The sequence below is a fragment of the Schistocerca nitens genome, chromosome 2 (genome assembly GCF_023898315.1).
Source record: "Schistocerca nitens isolate TAMUIC-IGC-003100 chromosome 2, iqSchNite1.1, whole genome shotgun sequence".
NCBI classification, from domain to species: domain Eukaryota; kingdom Metazoa; phylum Arthropoda; class Insecta; order Orthoptera; family Acrididae; genus Schistocerca; species Schistocerca nitens.
In genome coordinates this window covers 736199990-736224082 of record NC_064615.1, presented here as the reverse complement: position 1 = coordinate 736224082, position 24093 = coordinate 736199990, and the positions used below count along the sequence as shown (strand labels likewise).

The following is a 24093-nucleotide window of genomic DNA, read 5'->3' as shown; positions in this document are numbered from 1 at the left end:
GCTGTAGCTATCATGTGGTTTTTCAGGTTAAGCGCTTTGCGCTGTTCCTGAATTTCCGCGTATTGTTTTCTTTGACCTCGAGTTCCTTTATGACCTCTACTTTTTGAGTTTTCGTTTTTGCATGCTGTTGTAGTGCCTCTGTTGATCGCGGAAATTATTCACGGAGGAGGTCTGGCCATCTTGTGGTCCTGCGACGGTGTGTCGGGTTTCTAGAGAAGCTGTGACCCTATTTCCAGACTGCCTCGACAGTTCGAGGAAAAGTGGAGCAGTCTGTTCGAATCCTTCACGCAAGTAAGGGCTTCCCGCCCGTGCATGCAACCCGCACTTCGTAAAGTCCCTTGGTAGATGCAAGCAAAGCCTGGCGATCCTAAAAATCTTATTTTGAAGCGAACCAGTCAGCGAGCCATTTTGGTACAGCGTGACCCAGGGATGCAAATAGATAGCCGGCCGCTATGGACGAGCGATTCTAAGCGCTTCAGTCTGGATTTACGAGGCTGCTACGGCCGCAAGTTCGAATCCTGCCTCAGGCGTGGATGTGTGCGATGTCCTTAGGTTAGTTAGGTTTAAGTTGTTCTAGGGAACTGATGACCTCAGATGTTAAGTCCCATAGTGCTTAGAGTCATTTGAACCATTTGCAAATAGATGATAAGCGGATAGAACCAAGTCTGGAGAATATGCCGCATGCCCTAGTATTTCCCAACTGAACGCCTCGACCGTTTCCCTGACCCGTTTTGCTGTGTGTGATGGGGCGTTATCCGGGTACAATATACCTTGTGTCTGCCTTTTTCCGTATTCCGGTCGTTTTTCACGTAATGTTCGATTTAAATCGATTATTTGCTGTTGGTAGCGACCAGTGTTAACGGTTTCACCAGGTTTTAGCAGCTCATAACAGATGACACGCTACTGATCACACCAAACACAGAGCATTGTCTTCTTTCTATAGCGATTGGTCTTGCAGTGGATGTCGATGGTTTACCTAGACTCACCCATGATTAACGATGCTTAGGATTCTCAAAATATATCCATTTTTCATCGCCTGACGCTATTAGATGGAGAAACGACTTTCTCTTGTAACTGGCGAGCAGCATATCACAAGTGGTCTTTCGATTTGCTTGGTGTCTTTCATTCAGTTCACGCGGAACCCATTTTCACACTTTCTACACCTTTCCTATAGCTTTCAACCGAAGAGAAACGGCTTTCTGCATCACATACAATTGTTTCGCAAGTTCCTGTTGAGTTTGAGTATCATCTTCATACAATAAAGCCTGCAATTCGTTGTCTTCTCACGTCAAAATCAACACGTTTGAATTTTTTGAACCACTCGAAACAATGTGTTTTCCTAAGAGCGTGTTCGCTGAAAGCTTCGACAGGCATTCGATGCGATTCTGCAGCAGTTTTCTTCAAATGATAATAGAAAACCAATGCTGTTCGCAAATCGTAGTTCGTAGGCACAAAACTCGACGTGTTAGGGGTTTGAAGCAGGTACCGATGCATGGAACTTGGTTACTGTGTTTTGATATTCGTCGTCAGCTGTTACAGAACGCAGGTGGCGCTGCAGACGCGGTCTCGCGTGTCCTACACTGACGGCTAGCACCATGTTCAGCGAAATTCCGGTCTCACACTTCTACATTTGGTAGATATAGCGTTATGGCGCGGTGTGCGGAAAGAGTCAACACTGGATTTAAAAGTGGGTACAGCGCCGTCAGGCGACCTTACGCTTCCCCTCTGACCTCTTCTATATGTGGCTTCCATGTAAGACGCCTATCAAGTGCTAAACCAAGGTACTCTGCTGTGGGCCGGCGCAGTGGCCGAGCGGTTCTAGGCGCTACAGTCTGGAACCGCGCGACCGCTACGGTCGCAGATTCGAATCTTGCCTCGGGCATGGATGTGTGTGATGTCCTTAGGTTAGTTAGGTTTAAGTAGTTCTAAGTTCTAGGGGACCGATGACCTCAGAAGTTAAGTCCCATAGTGCTCAGAGCCATTTTTGAACTTTGCTGTGGGAGTCCGTAGTATTGGACCTCCCGTGATCCGCACCAGAATAAGATCCACAGGCACTTTATGCTGTTTTATGATCACTGCCTGGCTTTGAGCGGCGTTAAATTTAAGACGCCACTTGGTCAACCGTCCTCTTTCCTGTAAAACTACCTGTCTGCGACTTTTTTCTCCGCTTTTTAGAATTGTTTTAACTTTATAAGTTGGTTTAATGAGAATGAAGCTGATTGAAAAGTATTGCTTGAACTACATCGAAGAAAAATATTGCGCACAACATTTTATATGTATCATTGTGGCAAATAAATTGTAAATTGTGTAGGCTTCCCAAAAAAACTTAAAATATTATAAAATCTATATATTATTATTTATGGCAGCTCTGTATATGGAAACATCTCTTTATATTTGCTGCTAATAAATTATTAGTAGTGCATAGTTTATTAATTAGAAACGAAAAAATAGCTAAAAGTAAGAGTTGAGAAACTATCACTTTGAAGGAATTGTTTGTTTATTATAATTTTATTTTACCTTTCCTTGGTTTTGAACGAAGTGAAGTCATTGACTGTGACTGAAGTCAAGTTTAGCAGTTATGTCGTTTTCTATCGATGAGTTAGCTAAAGTAGACAGTCAGCTTTCACCAATACCCGACCTTACTAATTTTTAAATTATTTTTAATTTGTAGAAACTGCGTACAGTCATATACATTGTCATAAACATCCTTCAAGCAATTTCGAGGTTTGGATAAGCAATAGCTTCACCCACACTCTGAAATGCAGCTACGTCGCTGGGTTCCCCTCGTCGCCTTGTTGCTGGCACATCGCTGGCGCGGCCCAGCGATGATAAATTGAACGCACTAATTGGCTGCACATTTAACCTGCAATAGCGCTGCTCGTATGGCCGCTGTCCATTCGGATACGCGCATACGAACGGCACATGCCGCATGGCACAACTAGGAGACACAGCGAACCCGCCCTACTAGTGAGATTACGTTATAAGAATTACCTGGGTTAAACGCTTAGCGGAGCGATTGTCAAATAAATTGAAAATTTTCAGTTCTCTAGTGTGCGCTAGAATAACAAAAAATTAGCTAACAGATTGGTTAAGGCCAATTTCCAGTGGTCTTGCAACACCAGATACTACGGCAACGCAACCGATGGTCTATCGTAGGTACTACTGTAAACTCGTGCAATATTATTAATCATCCACATAAGAATTATTGTTGAATTTTTTATTTAGCAGCCGATCATACAAACCGAATGTTGAGACCATCAAAAGTAATGTATTATCTGAAAAACAATCTATACAAATACCCAGACAGATATTGATACGTGCTGCAAAGAGTGGAAACTTCTTTTAAATGTTCATTAATGTAAAATTGTAAAATTTACAGGACGAAAAAAATGTATTATCGTATGAGTACAATATGCGTGAGACACAATGATATCAATCAACTTACGATACTAATATCACAGAGTAACAGTTTGTTGGAATATGAAATTGGATGATCTCATGTGCTCAGCACTAGTCAAGTAACACACCTTGGTTCATTAATAGGATAGTTGGAAAACTGCAACAAGTCTGCAAAGGAGATTGCTTACAAAACGTGTAGAGGGTACCCCCCTCCCTCCCATAAAAAGGGGCCAAGCTTTAGGGACGATTTCCTTATGCCAAAACCAGAAAAAAATGTCGGTGAACATGGGCTCTAAAATGCATACTTTAAGAGCTATGAGCACTTATTCATCGTCGATACTATGGACAGACCTCTTCCACTGCAATGACTTCGCTTTCCATATTTTGGGAGGAGGTAGAATAGACCAAAACAAATCCGTAAAGACTGTGCCTGAGATGTACACTTTAACAGCTATGAACACTTGTTCATCTTCACTAGTGTGAAGGAAAGCTCTTCCACTGAGAAAGTTCAAATGGTTCAAATGTGTGTGAAACCTTATGGGACTTAACTGCTAAGGTCATCAGTCCCTAAGCTTCCACACTACGTAACCTAAATTATCCTAAGGACAAACACACACACCCATGCCCGAGGGAGGACTCGAACCTCCGCCGAGACCAGCCGCACAGTCCATGACTGCAGCGCCTGAGACCGCTCGGCTAATCCCACGCGGCACTGAGTAAGTACTCGTAGCTGTTAAGGTACGCATTTTGGGGTCCATGTTTACTCCAAATTTTTTTCTTGTTTTGTTCCATATTGCCTCCTCCCAAAATATGGAAAGCAAAGAGCTTGAAGTAGAAAAGATGTATTTGTTAGTATCGAAGATGAACAGATGCTCAAAGCTCATGTTTACTAGACTTTTTTCCATGTTTAAGCTTAATGAAGCTGCCCATAGAGATTCTCAGTGTTTATTTTGGACATCCTGTATACAGAAGGGCAACACGAATCGTCAGGGATTTGTTTTATCCGTGGGAGGGTATCACAGAGATGTTGGAAAAACCTGATCTGGCAAGCGCTACAAGATAACGAAAACTATCCCGCGCAAGCGTATTTACAATGTTTCGAGTTTCTAGTTAGCAATATAGAAGTCAGTTAACTTATGCATATACGTGGATGTAACATTTTTTAGGGACATCTTGTGGATTGATCACACAACCGCAGTTGTGGCAGCACACAGAAACACACCTCTCCCAGTTGATTCTTAAACCTCAGGTAATGAAGATTAGCACACTATGGTTAGTTGGCAGGATACTGAGAAAATGCTGTCAGTCCCATCTTAAGATATTGCCGTAGTGTGTATGACGAATTCCAGATATGAACAGAGGAGTTGAACGTTTACAAAGAAAGGAAGCACAAATGGTCAGAGGTTTATTTGACTAACTGAGGAGCGTTACGCTAATTTTGATAACTCGTAATTAGCAGATTGACGCCAGATGCGACCAGGTGACATGTGTTCTGGTATTCCGCCTTGTGACAGGAAGATTAAATGACCAATCCAGTGATATTCCAACCCTCACGTATCGCTCCTGCAGAGACAGTGAAGGCGAGATTAGTCGAAATGCAGCACGCAGTCATTCGTCCTGGGATCCAGACGCGACTGGAATGCGAAGAATCCGTAACGTCTGGTACCACGCTGAATACCCTCTGCCATGCACTCACAGTGGTTTGCAGTTGTGTGCGTTTTGCATTTGATACGCATCCACGCCTTGTTGTTTTCGTTCGGGAGTCAAAGTGTGCATGTCAAACTTTGCACAAACCTTTCTCTTCATCAAAACGTTATGTAGAATGTCTTGAACGACTGATTCAAAGATGTTATTCCACTGGTATTTATGACACAGCAGTGTTGATACACTGGTTTTGCACGTCAGATACTTAACACTGACTGACCACAACTAATTTGCTGAATGCACATCTGTTGTTTTTCAGTTGTTAGTTTAAGCTGCCACCGTAGTTACATAGCTGATGTTCCTTATACGCCATGAATAAAACAAGTCTTGATTTTGGACGAACAGCGTACTCTCCATATGTTTTGCTTCCTTCTTCCACCGTCGCGTCTCGCTCTAGCCCTCATGCTGCAGAAACTGGAAAAATGCCGGAAGCATTTAATAACGTATATGTAGGGTATTTGCTTCAGCGCCAGCTCATTGACCTCTGAGATCGTACAATGCTCTATCAGTAACAACCTCACTGTTCAACATGAACGTGCTGTAAAGGCAGCAGCTGTCTGAGCCAATCCCAGTGTTGCCACATAATCATATTAGCTACAGACGTCTATTCAGCAACTTCCTTACAGTACTACTGGGACAAAATATCACAGTAGAAATGACTGCCAACACCGTGCAATACAGGCGCGGGACGAGGGAATGGCTTAAAACCATATTCCTTGCAGGTTTTTCCCGTCGTGTGATCCACCGGTTCTTCCGTCCTCAACCGTGTAGTCGGGGCCACTTCACAAAATTTTCGCGTACGATCGCTTTTATACGAAATAGGATCGATCATATTCTCAAGCTATGATGCTTGGCGCATGCGCAGAATACCTGATGGGGAGCCCAACCGACAATCGGTGCCAAGTTCCTTGTGAATTGTCTCTCCTGCTCAGCGAAACGTTGTACTTTGTCCGTTACATAAATAATCAACAGTTAAAACATTTGCTATAAATATTCGCTTTAATTTAACCGATAAGATGTGAGTGTGAGGAAATGAATGTAATGAAGCGATCCGGATCTGTATGGGGGTTACTCTTAAACATACATTATTCTTCGCCAACACGCATTCACGATGTAATTAGAGGTAAGCCACAATGTGTCTTGTCATTAAAGGAAAACCTTATCTCCATTGAACAAATTAACGCTGCCAACAAAAACGTAACATTTCTCCATGATTTCGACCTTTTATAATGAGGTTGATTACACACGTAGGCGACTTTGTTTCACATACACTGCATGAAATCAAGTGATGCAACGTCTCATTGTCCGTCTGAAATACAAATAAATACAATAATCATTACAAAAGTACATAGTCTCGAAAAGTTAATTTATGTCGTCGAGGCCTCTGCAGGGAGCTGACAACCAACGCAGTAAACATGTAGAACACGCGACTTTCTTATAGTTGGACCGTCTTCCGAGTGGAGCGCCTTAGTAGCCGACGAGTTTCTTATTCGTGTCGCATGTCTCGTGTAAAACGGGCTTAACCTTTTGCGAGCCTTTGCTTATGCGGCCTCGGTAGTGGCCGATTTCGCCACTCCGTGATTTGTAGATATTAGCAAAAAACAATATTTAAGTGGACGAAGACCTAAAAGAGTGAAAATATGCGATTGCAATATGTTTACGTTTGCGAAAGTGAATATATTCAGAAAATGGCATACTAGACACAAGTGAGAACAATTCTAGAATATTGCTCCATCTTTTGGAATTCCCGTGTAGCCATGATTTCAAACATTGACCGAACTCATGGACACACTGCTAGGATTAAGACAGGTCGTTATATGCCACACGAATGTGTAACATACAAGTAGGTGCACATAGTCATTTTTTCTGTTATCAATTTTGGTTGGACAACACTGCATCTGTTTACGTAAATTACACTGTAGGCAATATTGCAACCGACTACAAGCTGGTTGGCTGTAGTATTTCCTGCAGTGTAGGTGATTTCCTCCTGCTCAGTACGTGAATGGAATACACGAAGTTTCTAACACTGATACGAAGTGCTCTCTCCACCATATACTGGACGGTGATTTGCGGAGTACGAATGAAGATGTGGAGAGAGTATTACATTGTCCAACAGCTGTATATTCTGTATGTCTGTCGATTAAACTATGCACAATGATACCAACGTAAAAAATATCATGTTTGAACAGTCTGATAGTTTTTGGTTTTCAGACTTACTAAATATTTTGTTGCTCAGAAAGACGATGATAATATGAGAAGTGTATCTGAAATTTCCACGTCTTGAAGAAGAAAGCAGAAAAAGGCCAGGCCGAAACGAACACACAATGAGGTGACATAAGTCGTGGGACACCTCCCAATATCGTGTCGGACCTCCTTCTGCACGGCGTAGTGCAGCAGCTCGGCGTGGCATGGACTCCACAAGTCGCTGGAAGTCCCCTGCAGTAGTATTGAGCCATGCTGCCTCTACAGCCGTCCGTAATTGCGGAAGTGTTGCTGGTACAGCATTTTGTGCATCGACTTTTCTCGCGATTACTTCACATGTCAGGCGATCTGGGTGGCCAGATCATTATCTCGGATTGTCCAGCGTGTTCCTGAAACCAGTCGCGAAAAATTGTGGCCTGGTGACTTAGCGCATTCTTATACATAAAAAGTCCATTGTTGTTTGAGAACATGAAATCTATGAATGACTGCAAACGGTCTCCAGGTAGCCGAGCAGAGCCACTTCCACTCAATGATTGGTTCAGTTGGGCCAGAGGACCCAGTCCATTCCACGTCAACACAGCCTACACTATTATGGAGCCACCACCAAAACTTGTACAGTGCCTTTTTGACAACTTGGGTCCATGATTTCATGGGGTGTGTGTCGCACTCTAACCCTACCAGTAGCTCTTACTAACTGAAATAGGGCCTCGTCTGACCAGTCCACGGTTTTCCAGTCGTGTAGGGTCCAACCGATATGGTAACGAGCCCAGGAGAGGCGCTGCAGGCGATGTCGTGCTGTTAGCAAAGGCAGTAGTGTCGGCATAGTCCATTAACGCCAAAATTTGTCGCACTGCCCTAAAGGTTACGTTTGTCATACGTCCCACACTGATTTCTGCAATTATTTCACGCAGTGTTGCCTGTCTGTTACTATTGGCAACTCATTGCCTTTTCCGAGATGAGAGGTTATGCCTGAAATTTGGTATTTTCGGCACACTCTTGACACTGTGGATCTCGGAATAAATGTATTCCCTAACGGCTGGCCTGCCGATGTGGCCGAGCAGGTCCTAGTGTAACACCATAGCTCTAATACTCTACTGATTTATTTTGCTTTTGTTTTATTTAAAATTACATCGTTGAGCTTCTGTAAATATGTTTGATTGAATAGGTAACACAAAATTGTATACTGCTTTCTTTATACAAACTTTGATGTCATGGTTTGGTTCTATGCAGTGTTGTGTATCTTTCATTTAAACTCTTTATCCCATTTGGAGGGAACAAAATTTACTGTATATAATTGTAATTTTGTGTGAATAATTTTTTGTAGAAATGTCAATATGTGCAAATGTTCTGTTTTATTTAATGTATTTGGTTACTGTTATGTAAACTGCTGATCCTCACTTAGGGTTCTTAGTTAGTTTGTATGTAAAAGGTGTAGTGGTTCCCCTCGGGAACGGAACTGTGTAGCGCGCGCAAATTGTGGTTGGCCCAGGTGGAAAAGGTGGAACTGATAGTCAGTCGGGGACGAGCTACCAGTCGGGGACGAGCTACGAGTCGGGGACGAACTACCAAACTGTGCACTGCCATGTAAAATATGCATATTGTGCTGGTTCCGAGAGAGGCTTTTACTGCTACTTTCCAATGCCTCGGATGGATGGATAAATAGCTGGAACTATTCTGGAATTTGTATCTGTCGTCGCCACCAAGAAATGACAGAGTCCAGCAATTCTGTCTGCGAATCCACCTACCAACATGCAGTTGCCACCACGTTGCGCAATCACTGTAACGTAATACTATAATGATGTACAGTGAAGGATCAGCTTAATGGATGTGTTATTGTGCTCAAATATAAGGTAATTTATATTTGAATTTATGTACCTATCTTGATTTTTCTCCTTATCATAACACCTCTTAGGTTCCTTTCCGTTTGAACTAAAGTAATAACCGAGTGTCCCTACTGAAAGAACATTTATGACCAATGTTATGCTAATTAACGCCTCTTGAACTTAGTAAAAAGAAAGTTAAAGTTAATGTGGCAAGAGAGTGAGTTAAAGTAAATGTTGTTTGCGAAAATAATTTTCCTATTAAAACTGCTTATTAAAGTGCTGTTGCCAACTGCAAAATTAAAAGTTCTTAAGGCTGAGGCTTCTAAAGTTTTGCTTAGCAAATGATCACCTTGATATCTGTAGTAAATTCAAAAAGGTGAGTCAGTTTCTTGCAATTTTGTCAACATTGTGTTTCGCTGTAGTAAAAGTGGAAAACTGCAGTTGTGAAACGTTATATACTCATGTTTGTTAAGTGTATGTCTCTCTTGTGTATTAGAAGTGCATATTAATAGTAATGTTATAAAGACCATTCACTTTGTGTAAGCCCTGAAAGTAATAGTGTGTTTCGATAGCTGTTATAATTTTGCAAATTGTTTCTGCTGCTCTGTTAGTTCCAATCTTACCGTAAACATATGTATGTGTAATAGTTCACTGCACTCGCGTGTGACAAAGTATAGGTTGTGTGGATCCGTTATAGTTACTTATATCTACTTCCTTAAACGAGAACGTTAATCTTTTTCTTGCCTAATTAGGCTGGCGACCGTTTTCTTTATCCGTTGAACAGTGCAGATAGGCAAAATTTTGTTTGGTACTGTTCAAATATTTACGTAATTCTGACTTTCATTTCCGATAAGCCACCTCCGTTAGGTACAACACGGTCAACATAACAAAATTCCTCTCAGAGGGTAACACTGCTCTGTTGCTTTGCACCATAATTGCTTTTACAAAATATTTTTATGTCACAACCTGTTTCTAGCATTGAGGTTATGGTACAGTAGTAGCAGACGGAAGTGTTATACTAGGCGTTTCAGTCCGGAACCGCACTACTGCTACGGTCGCAGGTTCGAAACCTGCCTCGGGCATGGATGTGTGTGATGTCCTTAGGTTAGTTAGGTTTAAGTAGTTCTAAGTCTAGGGGACTGATGACCTCAGATGTTAAGTCCCATAGTGCTTAGAGCCATTTTAACCATTTTGAACCCTAACGACTTTCGAAATGGAATATGCCAAACTTCTTGTCATTCCGCGTTCAAGGGCTGTTAATCCCCTTCGTGTGGCCATAATCAGGTCGGCCACCTTTTCACATGACTCACCTGAGTACAGGTGACTTCTCCGCCAACGCACTGTCCTTTTATACCTTGTGTACGCGATACAACAGCCAACTGTACATACGCATATCGCTACCCCACGACTTTTGTCACCTCATTGAGCGGTTTTCAAAATGTTTATATACATCAGCGATTCTCAACCTACGGGGCGCACCCCTCTCACACCTCGCCCCCTAGGGGGCCGTGGTAACAGTAGTTGGGGGGGGGGGGGGGGGGGGGGAGCGAGCTTTTTGAATGCAAAAATATATGAATTCAAGAATGTATTAATTTACTAAAAGCAAACCAAGCAAAATACTTAATGGTATAATAAGTCGCTTTTTAATACTAAATTGAAAAGAACTTTAGTAGTTTTTAGTGACTACCTTGGACCTAGATTGCAGGGTAAAGATTTTCGTAGGAGGACTTAGTGTTAGAAGCAGACACTCTGAGTTCTTTTACTATGTTTATCTTAGAGCTGTAATTTGTCTTCAAGGCAGCCAACATAGAAAAATCCTTTTCGCAAAGGTAGTACGTTGAAAATGGTGATAGCATACGAAATGCTTTTATTTATCAGTGCAGAAATCTCATCAATACTCCCTGCCCAAAATTCTTCACTAAACTGTCTTTTCATTTCATCTGTTGCAGCGAAATCTATGAAAATATCTTCTGCAGGTGAGAGACAACGAGGGTATTTTGAAATGGATCCATACGTTTTTAGGATTCTTTTCCAGCGTGATGTTCAATGGCTGCAAAACTGTTTTTCCATGTTCTTTCGTCACCCTTGTACGTTTTAACATATTCTTCAACATTTGCGAACATTTCTTGGTTTTCTGCTTTAGCGCGCTACATATAAAACAGAGCAATAGAGGGCCATCGTTTCTGGTTTTAACAATGTAGATGATCGGTGTTGCAAAACAGCAATGAATTTACTTATGTTGGGAGTTTGTAAGGGCTGTATCTTTATCGTATGAGGAAGGAGGAAGGGGGGAGGGGGGCGATGAAAATTATGATTCAAACTTGGGTCACGAATAGTGAAACGTTGGGAAACGCTGATGTACATGAAACTTCCTGGCAGATTAAAACTGTGTGCCGGGCCGAAACTCGAACTCGGGATCTTTGCCTTTCGCGGGCAAGTGCTCTACCAACTGAGCTACCCAAGCACGACTCACGCCCCGACCTCACAGCTTCACTTCTGCCAGTACCTAGTCTCCTACCTTCCAAACTTTACAGAAGCTCTCCTGGCAGAAGTAAATCTGTGAGGACGGGGCGTGAGTCGTGCTTGGGTAGCTCAGTTGGTAGAGCACTTGCCCGCGAAAGGCAAAGTTCCCGAGTTCGAGTCTCGGCCCGGCACACAGTTTTAATCTCCCAGGAAGTTTCATATCAGTGCACAATCCGCTGCAGAGTGAAAATCTCATTCTGGCTTATATGTACATGTCTTACATTGATTATACGAAGTCAGACTGCTGAAAGAACGTTCATGGCAGTTCACAAAAGTGGAGCGCATTGTGTGAGGGGACACACAAGCGCCAGTACGAGCGGTCTCTTCCTCAGGCACATAGGTAGGGATGCTACCTTAAATCCTCATCCTCATTGTCGAAAGAGTAGCTGCAACTATGAGAATCAGAACGATCTCTGTGAAGACAACAGCGAGGAAGAAATGAGATAGAGATCCACTGGGAAAAACTGCTGCTCTTTCGTCTCCAACAGGAAACTGCCGTGCGTGCAGCTAAAACGACGAAACTGGATAATTTTCAAGAAGACGCAATTCAGTGATATATATCCTCTGAATAACCAAAGAAACTGGTACACCTGCCTAATATCGTGTAGGGCCCCCGCGAGCACACAGATGTACTGCAACACGACGTATCATGGACTCGATTAATGTCTGAAGTAGTGCTGTGGGGAACTGACACCATGGATCCTGCACGGCTTTCCATAAATCCGCAGGGTGCGACGGGTGAAGATCTCTTCTGAACAGCGCTTTGCAAAACATCCCAGATATGCTCAATAACGTTCATCTCTGGGAGTTTGGTTGCCAGCGGAAGTGTTTAAACTCAGAAGAGTGTTCCTGGAGCCACTCTGTAGCAATTCTGGAAGTGTGGGGAGTCGCATTGTTCTGCTGGTAATGCCCAAGCCGTCAGAGCGCAAAATGGACATGAATGGATGCGGGTGATCAGACAGGATGCTTACATACGTGTCACCTGTCAGAATCGTATCTAGATGTATCAGTGGTCCCATATCACTTCAACTGCAAACGCCCCACGCCATTATAGAGCCTCCACCAGCTTGAACAGTCCTCTGCTGACATGCAGGGTCTATGGATCCATGAGGTTGCCTCCATACCCGTGCACGTCCATCTACTCGATACAATTTGAAACGAGACTCGTCCAACCAGGCAACATGTTTCCAGTCATCAACGGACCAATGTCGGTTTTGACGGGCCCAGACGAGGCGTAAAGCTTTGTGTCGTGCAGTCATCAAGGAAACACTACTGGCCCTTCGGCTCCGAAAGCCCATATCGATGATGTTTCGTTGAATGGTTTGCACGCTGACACTTGTTGAGGGCCCAGCATTCAAATCTGCAGCAATTCGCGGAAGGGTTGCACGTCTTCAGTCACGATTCTCTTCAGTCGTCGTTGGTCCCATTATTGCGGGATCTTTTTCCAGCCGCAGCGATGTCGGAAATTGATGTTTTGCCAGATTCATGTTATCACCACTTCATCCCTACCTCGAAGATGCTGTGAACCATCGCTCGTGCGCCGTCTGTAACACCACCTTCAAACTCACTTAAATCTTGATAACCTGTCATTGTAGCAGCAATAACCGAGCAGACACTTGTTGTCTTGTACAGGCGTTGCAGCCGTATCTGCCTGTTTACATTGTATTTGAATACGAATGCCTAACCAGTTTCTTTGGCGCTTCAGTGTATATTGCAAAACTGTTAAGCACTGAAAAAATATCCAACCTGGAAGAAGCTTCTTCCTTCACTATGAAGTAGTGCGTTGTTTTTTCACAGGAAAAACCAGTCTTTCACTGGTATTTAGTAAGGTAGGTTTACGATTGATAACGTTTTCTGAAAGAAGATTCAAAATGGTTCAAATGGCTCAGAGCACTATGGGACTCAACTGCTGTGGTCATAAGTACCCTAGAACTTAGAACTACTTAAACCTAACTAACCTAAGGACAGCACACAACACCCAGCCATCACGAGGCAGAGAAAATCCCTGACCCCGCCGGGAATCGAACCCGGGAACCCGGGCGTGGGAAGCGAGAACGCTACCGCACGACCACGAGATGCGAGCTCTGAAAGAAGAATTCTGCTTGAAAGGGCAGGATATCGTTTCCTGGATATACTGTTTTTGTGGGAATTATCGAAGTGCAAACCTCATGAAATCGTTTGGTTGGACGATTCATGGGTAAATGCTGGTCATTTCAGACCGACCGCGTGGACTGATGACACCGTACAAGGAACAATGAAAGCTGTTTTTGGGAAAGGAAGTCGGCACATTCTTTTACATGTCAACTGATTTGTTCCAAATACTCTGTTGTTTACATAAAATAAATGTGGGGAATACAAAGAGGAAATGACAGCAACGAAATTTAAGATGTGGTTCGTACACTCTTTGCTTCCAAAGATGGAAAAGAAGTCCACTATAAAATTCAAAGATACACAATATCATTCCGTCCAATTAAACAAAGTCTCCCCATGCAGAAGCAGGATAAATGGGATGGCTAAAGCAGAACGGCATAGATACATTTGACAAGGAAAAAGGGAATCGTAATAGCGCATGAATTACGTAATATCACTTAAAAAACTGATAAAATTGCGGAATAAGATGGTTATAATATGTTGCACCTTCCACTATATCATTACCATTTTAATGCAATAGAACTCATGTAGTTTCAGGTGAAAACATACGCTGCAGAAACTGTCCAATGTTTAGAGGGTGAAACACTGGGCTATGTGACTCCCACAAAATGTAGCAGTATTGCCTCTCATACTTTGCACATCTTAGAAGAGGCATGGAAACGAGAAGGTGCACTGGACAAAGAGTGGAAGATGTAGTAATTATTTTAGAAGGTGACAGGACCAGCAGCAGTGAAGATAATGACAATGACATAGATGTGGCTAATGATGACACTCTCATTAAAGACTATGGACTACGTCCTCTTCCGTGAGATTCAGGAAAGAGATGCACAATCGCATATATTGAAATATCGTAACATTGTAATCTTTACGTTGTCTCGACATATTTTCAATCTTTTTCGTTTTAATTACGAAGAAAGTATGTTTCGATCCACTGAGTTTTTTATCTGTTTCTCACGCTTTAGTAGTACGGCGTTGTAAAGGCTCTGGACTTGTCGATGTGACAATCGTAGTTGAGCGACCGACACAGAGTAACAAGAAGCAGCCGCTATGCAGCTTTGGCAACATAGCCGCCAGCTGTCATGGACGTTCTTTCAGCGGCCCCACTATAGAGCTTCATAACAAAAGGACAGAAGACGTCGCCACATCTCAGACTCATTGTCAGTGGCGTAACAAACTAAGCAGACATATGTGGTAACACCTACACTTGAAGCTAATGAACAGAAAATGATTAAAAACTGCACAATAGTAAAAGCGTAAAGGTTTTAGGAAAGAAACGAATTCATTTGATTTTTCCGCATGTTTATACAGGCATGATCATAAATGCAGCACTGTAAATATATGTTCGCGGCGTCGATCTTGACCTCTCTGTGTGTTTACTTCCAATGTGTCCATTGCCAAACTCGTGAAGTCCTGTGCACCACCTGTCGCCCAGGTTTCGTTGCGTTTCGAAGAGTAGACCTTCTCTCGACTCCATTGCTTTTAGTGCCACTTAGCAGTGTTGACTGGAATACGCCTTGCTTCTTGCCTTGATCCATCGTATACCTTTTTCACGTTCTGGTGCGCGACAGTTAAAGTTCCGCTGCGTAATCGCACAGAAGCCACGCAGGGTAGTTCCGACAGTAGACGAAAGATGTCGGCGTGGCAGCGACTCGTCGTCGAGAGACATCACGTGATGTGCGACGAGGGCGCATACTGGTGGCGAAGGCATTGACCTCGACTCGCTCAGCATGTCTGCCGGAAAGGTACGTACGCACTGTTCGTCCATACGGGTTTCATCGCTCGGCGCTATGTCAGTCAGTACGATGTTCTGTGTATGGTGCCAACTTCTTTGACTCGCCTAAGATAATGACTTACGGTAACGTCATACTAATCAATGGGTATGTGAACAGTTATCATGTGTTCTTTTCTCTTGTAATGAAGCTCTTAACTCTCAGAATACCAAGCGGGGTGGGGGGAGGGGTTCTTTATGCCCACCTTTTGAAAATACTGTAAACTAGCCAGTTACTTAATGTTTTAAAACTTTGAGAATTATTTATAAATTCTTTTGCCAAACTCCATAAATGTTATAAGTTTTTCAGTGAAACGTAACCCAAAATGTTACTTTCCACAATGAAAGACGCATTCAGTGTTTTCAGGTTCGGGATCTGACTTACACATCAATATCTCTTTTAAAGTATGTTGTGTGTAAAAATCAAAAACAGTTAAAAAAATCTGAATTCTTAAATTTTTTCTTGGTTGTCATAAAGTACCTCCTGCTTGGTAGGACAAGTCACTCGAAACGCGTTGATGTTGCTAATAGTATGCTAAAACCTATTTTCAGGTTCTGTACCCTACTTATACATCAGTATCTCTTTAAAAAGTATGTTGTTGATGTAAGTCAACAACAATTAACGAATACTGTTTCTTTTTTAACATTTTTTAGAGTGAGCACAAAATACTCCCGACTTCCCTTTCTTGGCAACGCTCGTTATGGAAAATGCATTGGTATTGCTAAGCTAAAACCTTTTTACACATTTCCAGTTGAGTCGCCTATTAGTGGTCAATTATGAAGATGAATTGTGAAGGAACACTTTCAGTTGACCACCCAAATAGATACAACCTTTCGGGAATACTCAGTCATGTTGGATAAAACTGATATAATAATAATAGTTCATCAACATTTTGAATCAATTATTAGAAATTATCTTCACCTTGTTTCACATTTTTGAAATTATTCGATTACGTGAACCTGACGGCTTCTTAATGTTACTGAAATGTCTGAGGTCCTTGCTGTTGTTTGCGCACAGTACGTATTGACGCACTTGTATTACACGTTTTTAAAAAATGGCTCTGAGCACTATGGGACTTAACATCTGAGGTCATCAGTCCCCTAGAACTTAGAACTACTTAAACCTAACTAACCTAAGGACATCCCACACATCCATGCCCGAGGCAGGATTCGAACCTGCGACAACTCATGTGCATAGTATTTCTCCGTCCAAAAACTGTAACAGTTGACAAGTGCTGCCTTGTGGTTCTTGTCATTGTACATCGAGAGGTTGTTTCAGGTACTAGAAAGAGATGACAGTCGCTGGGTATGAGTTCGAGACTGCCGGATGAGAGGTGGAAAGTTTATCCTTGGGAAGTATTGCGGTGTGTGGAGGCGCATTGTCATGACTATTTTGTGACAGTTCACCCGACCGCCGATTTTAGCTGACACGCCTGTTTGGTGAACGTTTCGCAGCACACTTCAGCTGCTGTTGTTGACCCGCGATTCGTGAAAAACAACTAAAATAATGACATTTTAGTCCTAGAAGAGGGTAACCATCATTTTTCGACTCGAATAAGGAGACTGACTGTACTTTTTGGTTTTGACGAAGCTGAGTGATGCCACTGCACTGAATGTTTTGATTCTACGTACGTGTAGGATATTGACGTCTCTTCGCCCGCAGCAGTATGGGAAATCATATAATCTACATCTTGTCGATAGAGGTCTAAAGACTTTCTTACACTTGACATTCTATGCTCTTTGTGTCGGTCAGTAGGCAATTTCTGTACCCATCCTGGCTACATTTGGCGAAATCCGAGCTTTTCTGTGACAATTGTGTAAATAATGGCACGTACAACATGAGAAAATTTAGTAACCAGAGCACAGAGCACCAACCCTCATTCACGAACATATACCAGTTCGAGTTCCACTTGTTGTACGATTTTATGTTTCTGGAAACTCGAGTTGCCATTGCGCTGTTCAGCACACACGTTTGTACGGCTGTTTCGTCTTTACACCTTTGTCTAACTTTTGTTTCATTCATTACTGTAAACCCATAAACTAGCACAATTCCGGATAATTTTGGACTGCTGTAACCCGTTGCACTTAAAATTGACGAGAGACATAGTTCTTTGTCTTCACTTACAGTTAAACAGCTGAATCAAGACTGTAACTTACGCGGCTTCATACACAATAATACATGATGCTTCATTCGCGCAACTTTGTCCTAACTCCCAACGGTCCATACTTCTCGAATACGCCTTATACGTGTGAGAGTTATGAGCAATGAACACCAGCACAGAAGAGTCATAGCGATCTTCATCCAGCAATAACGGTTATTGTAATATTTTGGTGTGCAGATTTTTTCAGGGATACTGCAGACTGTACACATCCTCAACAGAGAATTTTGTATGAGGGAAAACTGTGACAGATTTACATTGACAATCAATATGGTATCAACTACAAGGAATGTGCCCCAGCTTCTGAAAGAAGGCGTGAACGTAGGGAAGGTAATCACTGTATGTGTGGGAGTGAAAAGCGGCCATTGTCAGGGGAAAGGGACAGAGGACAGTGACCTTCAGACAGGCCATTCACGAAACTATTCTACTATTACAATTGAAGTTCTAGGATGACTGACCCATCATATGCCAGTCCACCTAGATGTATTACTGATACTGATGGTAAATGAGAAGGGTCACAAATAACTAGACGAGACAAGTTAGAGCTGAAAGAAGATGTATATTATGGTGAACGGGAAAGAGAAACGATAACTGATGTGCGTGTGTGTGTGTGTGTGTGTATTGCCGGACCTTATACAGTTTTATCGAGTTTTTAGGGAGAACCTTTCCGATTTCACTGACGGAGCACGCCTCTTGACTACTGTAAAGTGTTATAGCTTTTAGCATTTTTTAAAATCAGAATTTTGAAATATTTTTTGTTTCGGCATACATCATAAACCGAATGCAGAACAACAGAGACGCGCTAATATAATTCGCTCCCCTGTCTGGTAGGAAAACGTACAATGACCAACTCCATATATGTCTTGTGTAACTCATCCACTTTCTCGGCCAAATCAGGACTACAATGTAGTCTGCTCAATGTCATACCAGGTTTCGCAAGTTCGCGTAGATATAATTGCTGGTTGTGCTGAAACAAATCAGAACCAATTTTGTCCTCTAAAGTACTGTATAACCACAAGTCGTGTTCTTCCTTCAGAAAGTTTCCGAAACTGTGTTGGAACATGGCACAGCTTATATTTAAGGAAAGAACCGCTTCTTCTCTTTTTTCCCTTCTCACCTGACGCGTCTTGGGTATTTAACCTACCGATACCACCCATCATCTTCGACCCATGACGTCATCAAAATGGCAGAAATAAACCATTCATCTAAATGCAGTATTCTTAAATAGACGCCACAACAAAAATTATAGTTATTGCCGCGACATCACATTCAAAAATGGTTCAAATGGCTCTGAGCACCATGGGACTTAACTTCTGAGGTCATCAGTCCCCTAGAACTTAGAACTACTTAAACCTAACTAACCTAAGGACATCACACACACATCCATGCCCGAGGCAGGATTCGAACCTGCGACCGTAGTGGTCGCGCAGTTCCAGACTGTAGCGCCTAGAATCGCTCGACCACCACGGCCGGCACATCACATTCGTTGACTTCACTAACTCACAACCAACCTGTCATCTTTTATTCTAAGCTAGACCTTTAACACACTACATATTAGTACGCTACTACAACTAAGATTTTATGTTTACATTCCTTGGCATGGCCATTCACAACCTACCCACCTGTTCTGGGCCGCGTTGTAGGCTCTAGATTAGTCACTCACTACAACGTACAGTCAAGCACTTAATACCGAAATAAAGTGAATATTGCCAGTGTTTTTCTTGCCTCTGATCGCTCACGTATGAGTCACACGCCGCGACACCATTATGCCACAGATTAATGGCGACGTCTGCTACTGATGGGTTCAACCCAACACGGCACGTCTCCCATAATACGCATCATGATTTGTGCCTAATGATGCTCGTATATGTCGCTGAGCTTTTGGCTGGGTCACATGTTACACACCTGTTAGGAACATTGTTTCTGAAGAGTACATGTCAGTACAGTCTGGTTTGATGCAGCGAAGCCGGCCGTTGTGGCCGAGCGGCTCTAGGCGCTTCAGTTTGGAACCGCGTGTCCGCTACGGTCGCAGGTTCGAATCCTGCCTCGGGCATGGATGTGTGTGATGTCCTTAGTTTAGTTATGTTTAAGTACTTCTAAGTTCCAGGGGAGTGATGACCTCAGATGTTAAGTCCCATAGTGCTCAGAGCCATTTGATGCAGCGAAATGCAGAGAAGCTCGTAGTCGTAGCACATACACTGTACACTTTTTTTACGTCTCTAAAATTATTTATTTCTCTGTAGACGTAGGCTCCTGCTTGTTTCAGTATCGATTACATGTTGTACATATTTTATTCATATCTGAAGGTTTTTCGTGACTGCAATTTTATGAAAAAGACAAGAGCATTGTTCAGATAGTTGTACTCGGCAGTCGTTGTTCGGCGAGAAGTTACAGCGATTTGCCCATTGTAGCGCCTTAACAAGGCTGGCTGGCAACCAGCGAACGACCTTGTGCAGTGAACTCGCAGCAAGACGCTGCTCACACACCGCGCCGGCACAGATAATGGCAGCTACGTTACGCAAGGCGCGACTCGGCACGACAGAGTTATTACGACCTCTCGTGAATGTCACACGTGCTTACTACTGTTAGGCGGCAAGTAAAGTGCGGTGGCTAGCTTTTAGTTTTCTGGACTGTGAGCTTGCGGCTGCGTTCAAATCTGGTCATTATGTCGGCCAGTGGACTTGAGGAGACATTCTTTAACACTTTGCGGAAACTAACGTACAGGTTCTTTAATGTTCGCTTCTTGGGATGGCCCCATGTAAAACGAGTGATCTTAGGACAATGAAACTTTGTGCTGACATTTGTAAGGACATACGGAAGAGAAAGTTTGTAAGGACATGCGGAACAGAAATAAGGAATAAACCTCTGACAGGAAAACATTTTAATTTCCACGTAACAGAGTAACATTTATTAATTGCGCACCATGTTTACTTTCCAGGTCATCTGCGTCCAAGAGAAATTAGTACCACACTAGAGATACCATTTCACAACAAGGCTTTATAATAAAAATAATCCCTGCCAAAAATATACATTTTTTAAGTGAGCGGAAAGACATTCTAAGTAGTTGTGTATGGTCTTGTCATCAACTGTATTCTTTATGTTGCTTTTTGGAAATGTCTAAAAGATTTTGAAACGCTGTGCAGCTAATAGGATATTCTTTTTAAAGTACCGTCCTCACTGACCCAGACTGTTTCAGTCAGAAAATGTAGCTGAGAGTATGAGGGGGTGACACGCTGTCTGCACTATTGTACAGTATAAACCTCATAATGTGCTAATTTTTTACAGAACAAAAGATTAAATAACATTAAAGAAACACAGAACTGGTCAAATAAATGTTCACTGGCCTGCTCCGCCACTGTCGTTGGATTCCGTCATATCCATGTTTGGCCCATCTTCTTCCTCTCCACGCGCAGTCAGTGTGTTGAAAAAGTTTTGGCTATCACTCGTCACAGAAGGAACTAGCCCCCTGAGGTCATGAGCTTGAGTACATTGTTGTAACTCTGAAAGTTAACTCACTAGGACTCTCCATATTGTTTTGAAATGCAACCGTATACCAAGGTCCTGTATAACTGTCTCGCACAGAAACGTACCTCGTGGATGCCTCAGCTTCATACTTCCTTAGCTCTTTCAGTTTAATTTCTTTTTTTCGTAGACGGTTTGAAGTAGTACTCAACAGCATCTTTCAAGATGAATGCCACTGACTGATGCACTTTTCAGCTGCGAAAATGTGTTGAGTGTTTCTGAGAAGAGGTAATGACAATGTCCCAGTCATCAGGTACTTTAACAACGTGATTCTGTTTGTTACGTGAAATTAGGGACAAATATTTATCATTTGGCGAAGAAAAATGACCTCTCATTAGAAAGATGTAAGTTATTGCGTTGAACATTTTCTGGCAGCGCACTAGCAAATACAGAAAATACATAATGTGAAAAATTTTTTACTGACCACCGCTTCCATCTGAAATAGAAACTAAATTTCTCTCCAGATGTTACCTATTTTTCAAGTAATGAAACAATGAAGAGGTCACTTCGTTCTGCCCATTCTTGGCAACTCCTTCGTTACAGCTTCATCACTAGCAAAGTAACGTTCGCCGAAAACATGATACCATTGCTGTCTCGCATAAAATAGTAAATTGTTGTCATCCGAGGCACAGGAAGGTTTGCGTGTAATCGAAAGACACAACTGCCACTAACACCAGTCGAGGATACTGTTTGAACTAACTTTTTTATTCATGAAAAGCTTCCACTTTTTTTAAGCCAACTTCTTTTTGAACATTGAATAACAACTGTCACACCGAGGATATCCAAATGATTTGTTGAATGTATTGAACACGTCCCAGATGAGTTTGTAGGGTTATTAATTTGACATTCGTGCAGAAAAACTTCGTGAATTTTCGTCACGGTTGGAATTTGTCAGATACGTACTGGACAAATTCTTACGAGATGAGTAATGAGAAATCCTTGATTTCAAGAAATGTGATGTTCAATAAGGTCTTTGAGTGGCCGAGGAACTGAATGAGATATGGTATTGTGCTTGCCTCCCATATCCTTCGGAGAGTCGTTGTTTGAGATCAGATGGCCCGCATCTCGTGGTCGTGCGGTAGCGTTCTCGCTTCCCACGCCCGGGTTCCCGGGTTCGATTCCCGGCGGGGTCAGGGATTTTCTCTGCCTCGTGATGACTGGGTGTTGTGTGATGTCCTTAGGTTAGTTAGGTTTAAGTAGTTCCAAGTTCTAGGGGACTGATGACCATAGATGTTAAGTCCCATAGTGCTCAGAGCCATTTGAACCATTTAGATCAGATGCTGTTGCACGGTGCGTAGTCGAACACTAGAGATTGCGTGAAAAGTCATGAATGCCTTTCTGCAGTTACCTTGCTGTAGTAGCCTCATGAGTCATTCGGACTCTTCTTTCTTATATTTCCTTTCTTTGTTGACGTTTCTGCGTTTTAGGCCACGAACACTTGTGTACGGAATTCATTACAGAACCACAGACACTGACCCTTCATTTGCCAAGGAGTAGACTGGAATAATCCAACAAGTACTACGAAGGCAACAATGAACATCTAGGTTCTATTGTCGCCTGCTTTCACACAAAAATAGCTCTTGTCAAATGACAAAGGCTGTTTTGTCAGAAATTATTTTGACAAAGATTATTTTTGTAGAACCATCACATTTTTGAACTGCAATAACTCAGGACAAGTGTCATTTCTGCCGAGATGGTTACAAAATTGCACTAAAATGGCGAAAACTTATAAGATTAACAATGTTTTTGTTAAGAAATCTTTTATTCGTAGCACTTCTCGAACTGTGGAACATGGCAAGTTCAACTGTCGTGACACAGCTTGTGCACTGTTTAAAATCTCATGCTACGTCCAGCGTTCTCAGCCACGACACCAGTAACTTCTTCAACAATTTGCGGCGTAATTGGCCGTCGGCTTCTCCCAGGAGCATTTCATGAATCTCCAGTTCTTCAACCCCGGCAAGGAAAGAGGACTTCTGCATATTGCTTTAATGCGTCGATACTCGCAAAGAGCAGCAGCAAAGTTGTTGTTGTTTTGATAAAACAGTTTTACGAGTAAAGCCCTGCTCACTTAGTCCAGACCGACGTCGACTGTCTGTAATTGTAATGCACACCGAAAATCCTGCAGCGCAAAGTCCGAACATAATTTCTGTAAAATTGGGTACCCATACAGTAAATAGTTTCCCGTCTGCAATTGCTCAAGCAGCGAAAGCGTAACTATAGCCACCCCGTGCCACATAATCCCGTTCCCCTTCGGCCGTGCTGTAGATGCTAGAGACGGTACATTACCTGCATGCCGTACGTCCCACATCGCATACGTATATTGTAACCACAGGTATTTACAAGCATATCACGCTATCAGAAAGTTGGTACGAAATGCATAATGACCCGAAGATGATCAACGCTTGGCTCATGCAGTAGCAGCCGTCCTTAAACACATGAAAGTAAAATAATTCTTGTAAATAGGGGTTCATACCCCTCATCGTTTGACTATTTGACAGGCGATCTGATACAGTACACAGTTATAAGCATAAGAACATACGTACGGGGCGACTTAAGGCAGTAGCCTTGGAGACAGCAGTCGTCAGACTTATCGGAAGAATAGTTAGGACATGTTATTAATCCGCGAAGGAGGGAAAATGTCATTAGACGAGTTCATGAGTTTCTCTACCTGGGATTTGTACCAATCTGGAGTGACGAAAGATAAAGAGAATATTCAGAGAAGTTGTACTATTCGCCACACTTTTATTTAACAGTGCTAGAGCGTCAGATTAATGATAAACGAAGTCCAGTAGGAAAAGACACGTTGTCAATCATAGATAACGTTAGTCACAAATTTATATGA

The 24093-nt window shown here is 42.5% G+C and overlaps 1 protein-coding gene across 2 annotated transcripts in view; it reads left to right on the top strand.

Annotated features, from left to right (window-relative positions):
• The window catches only part of LOC126236948 (acetylcholinesterase-like), a 184080-nt gene that overhangs the window by 5914 nt on the left and 154073 nt on the right, over nucleotides 1-24093 (top strand). Inside the window, exon 1 of one of the 2 annotated variants that reach the window (XM_049946644.1) lies at nucleotides 15444-15544. The exons of the other annotated variant lie outside the window; for it this stretch is intronic. Coding sequence (XP_049802601.1) covers nucleotides 15530-15544 — 15 coding nt within the window. The 5' untranslated portion in view covers nucleotides 15444-15529. Of the gene's footprint in view, nucleotides 1-15443; nucleotides 15545-24093 lie in introns of those variants that run through there. 2 annotated transcript variants of the gene reach the window in all.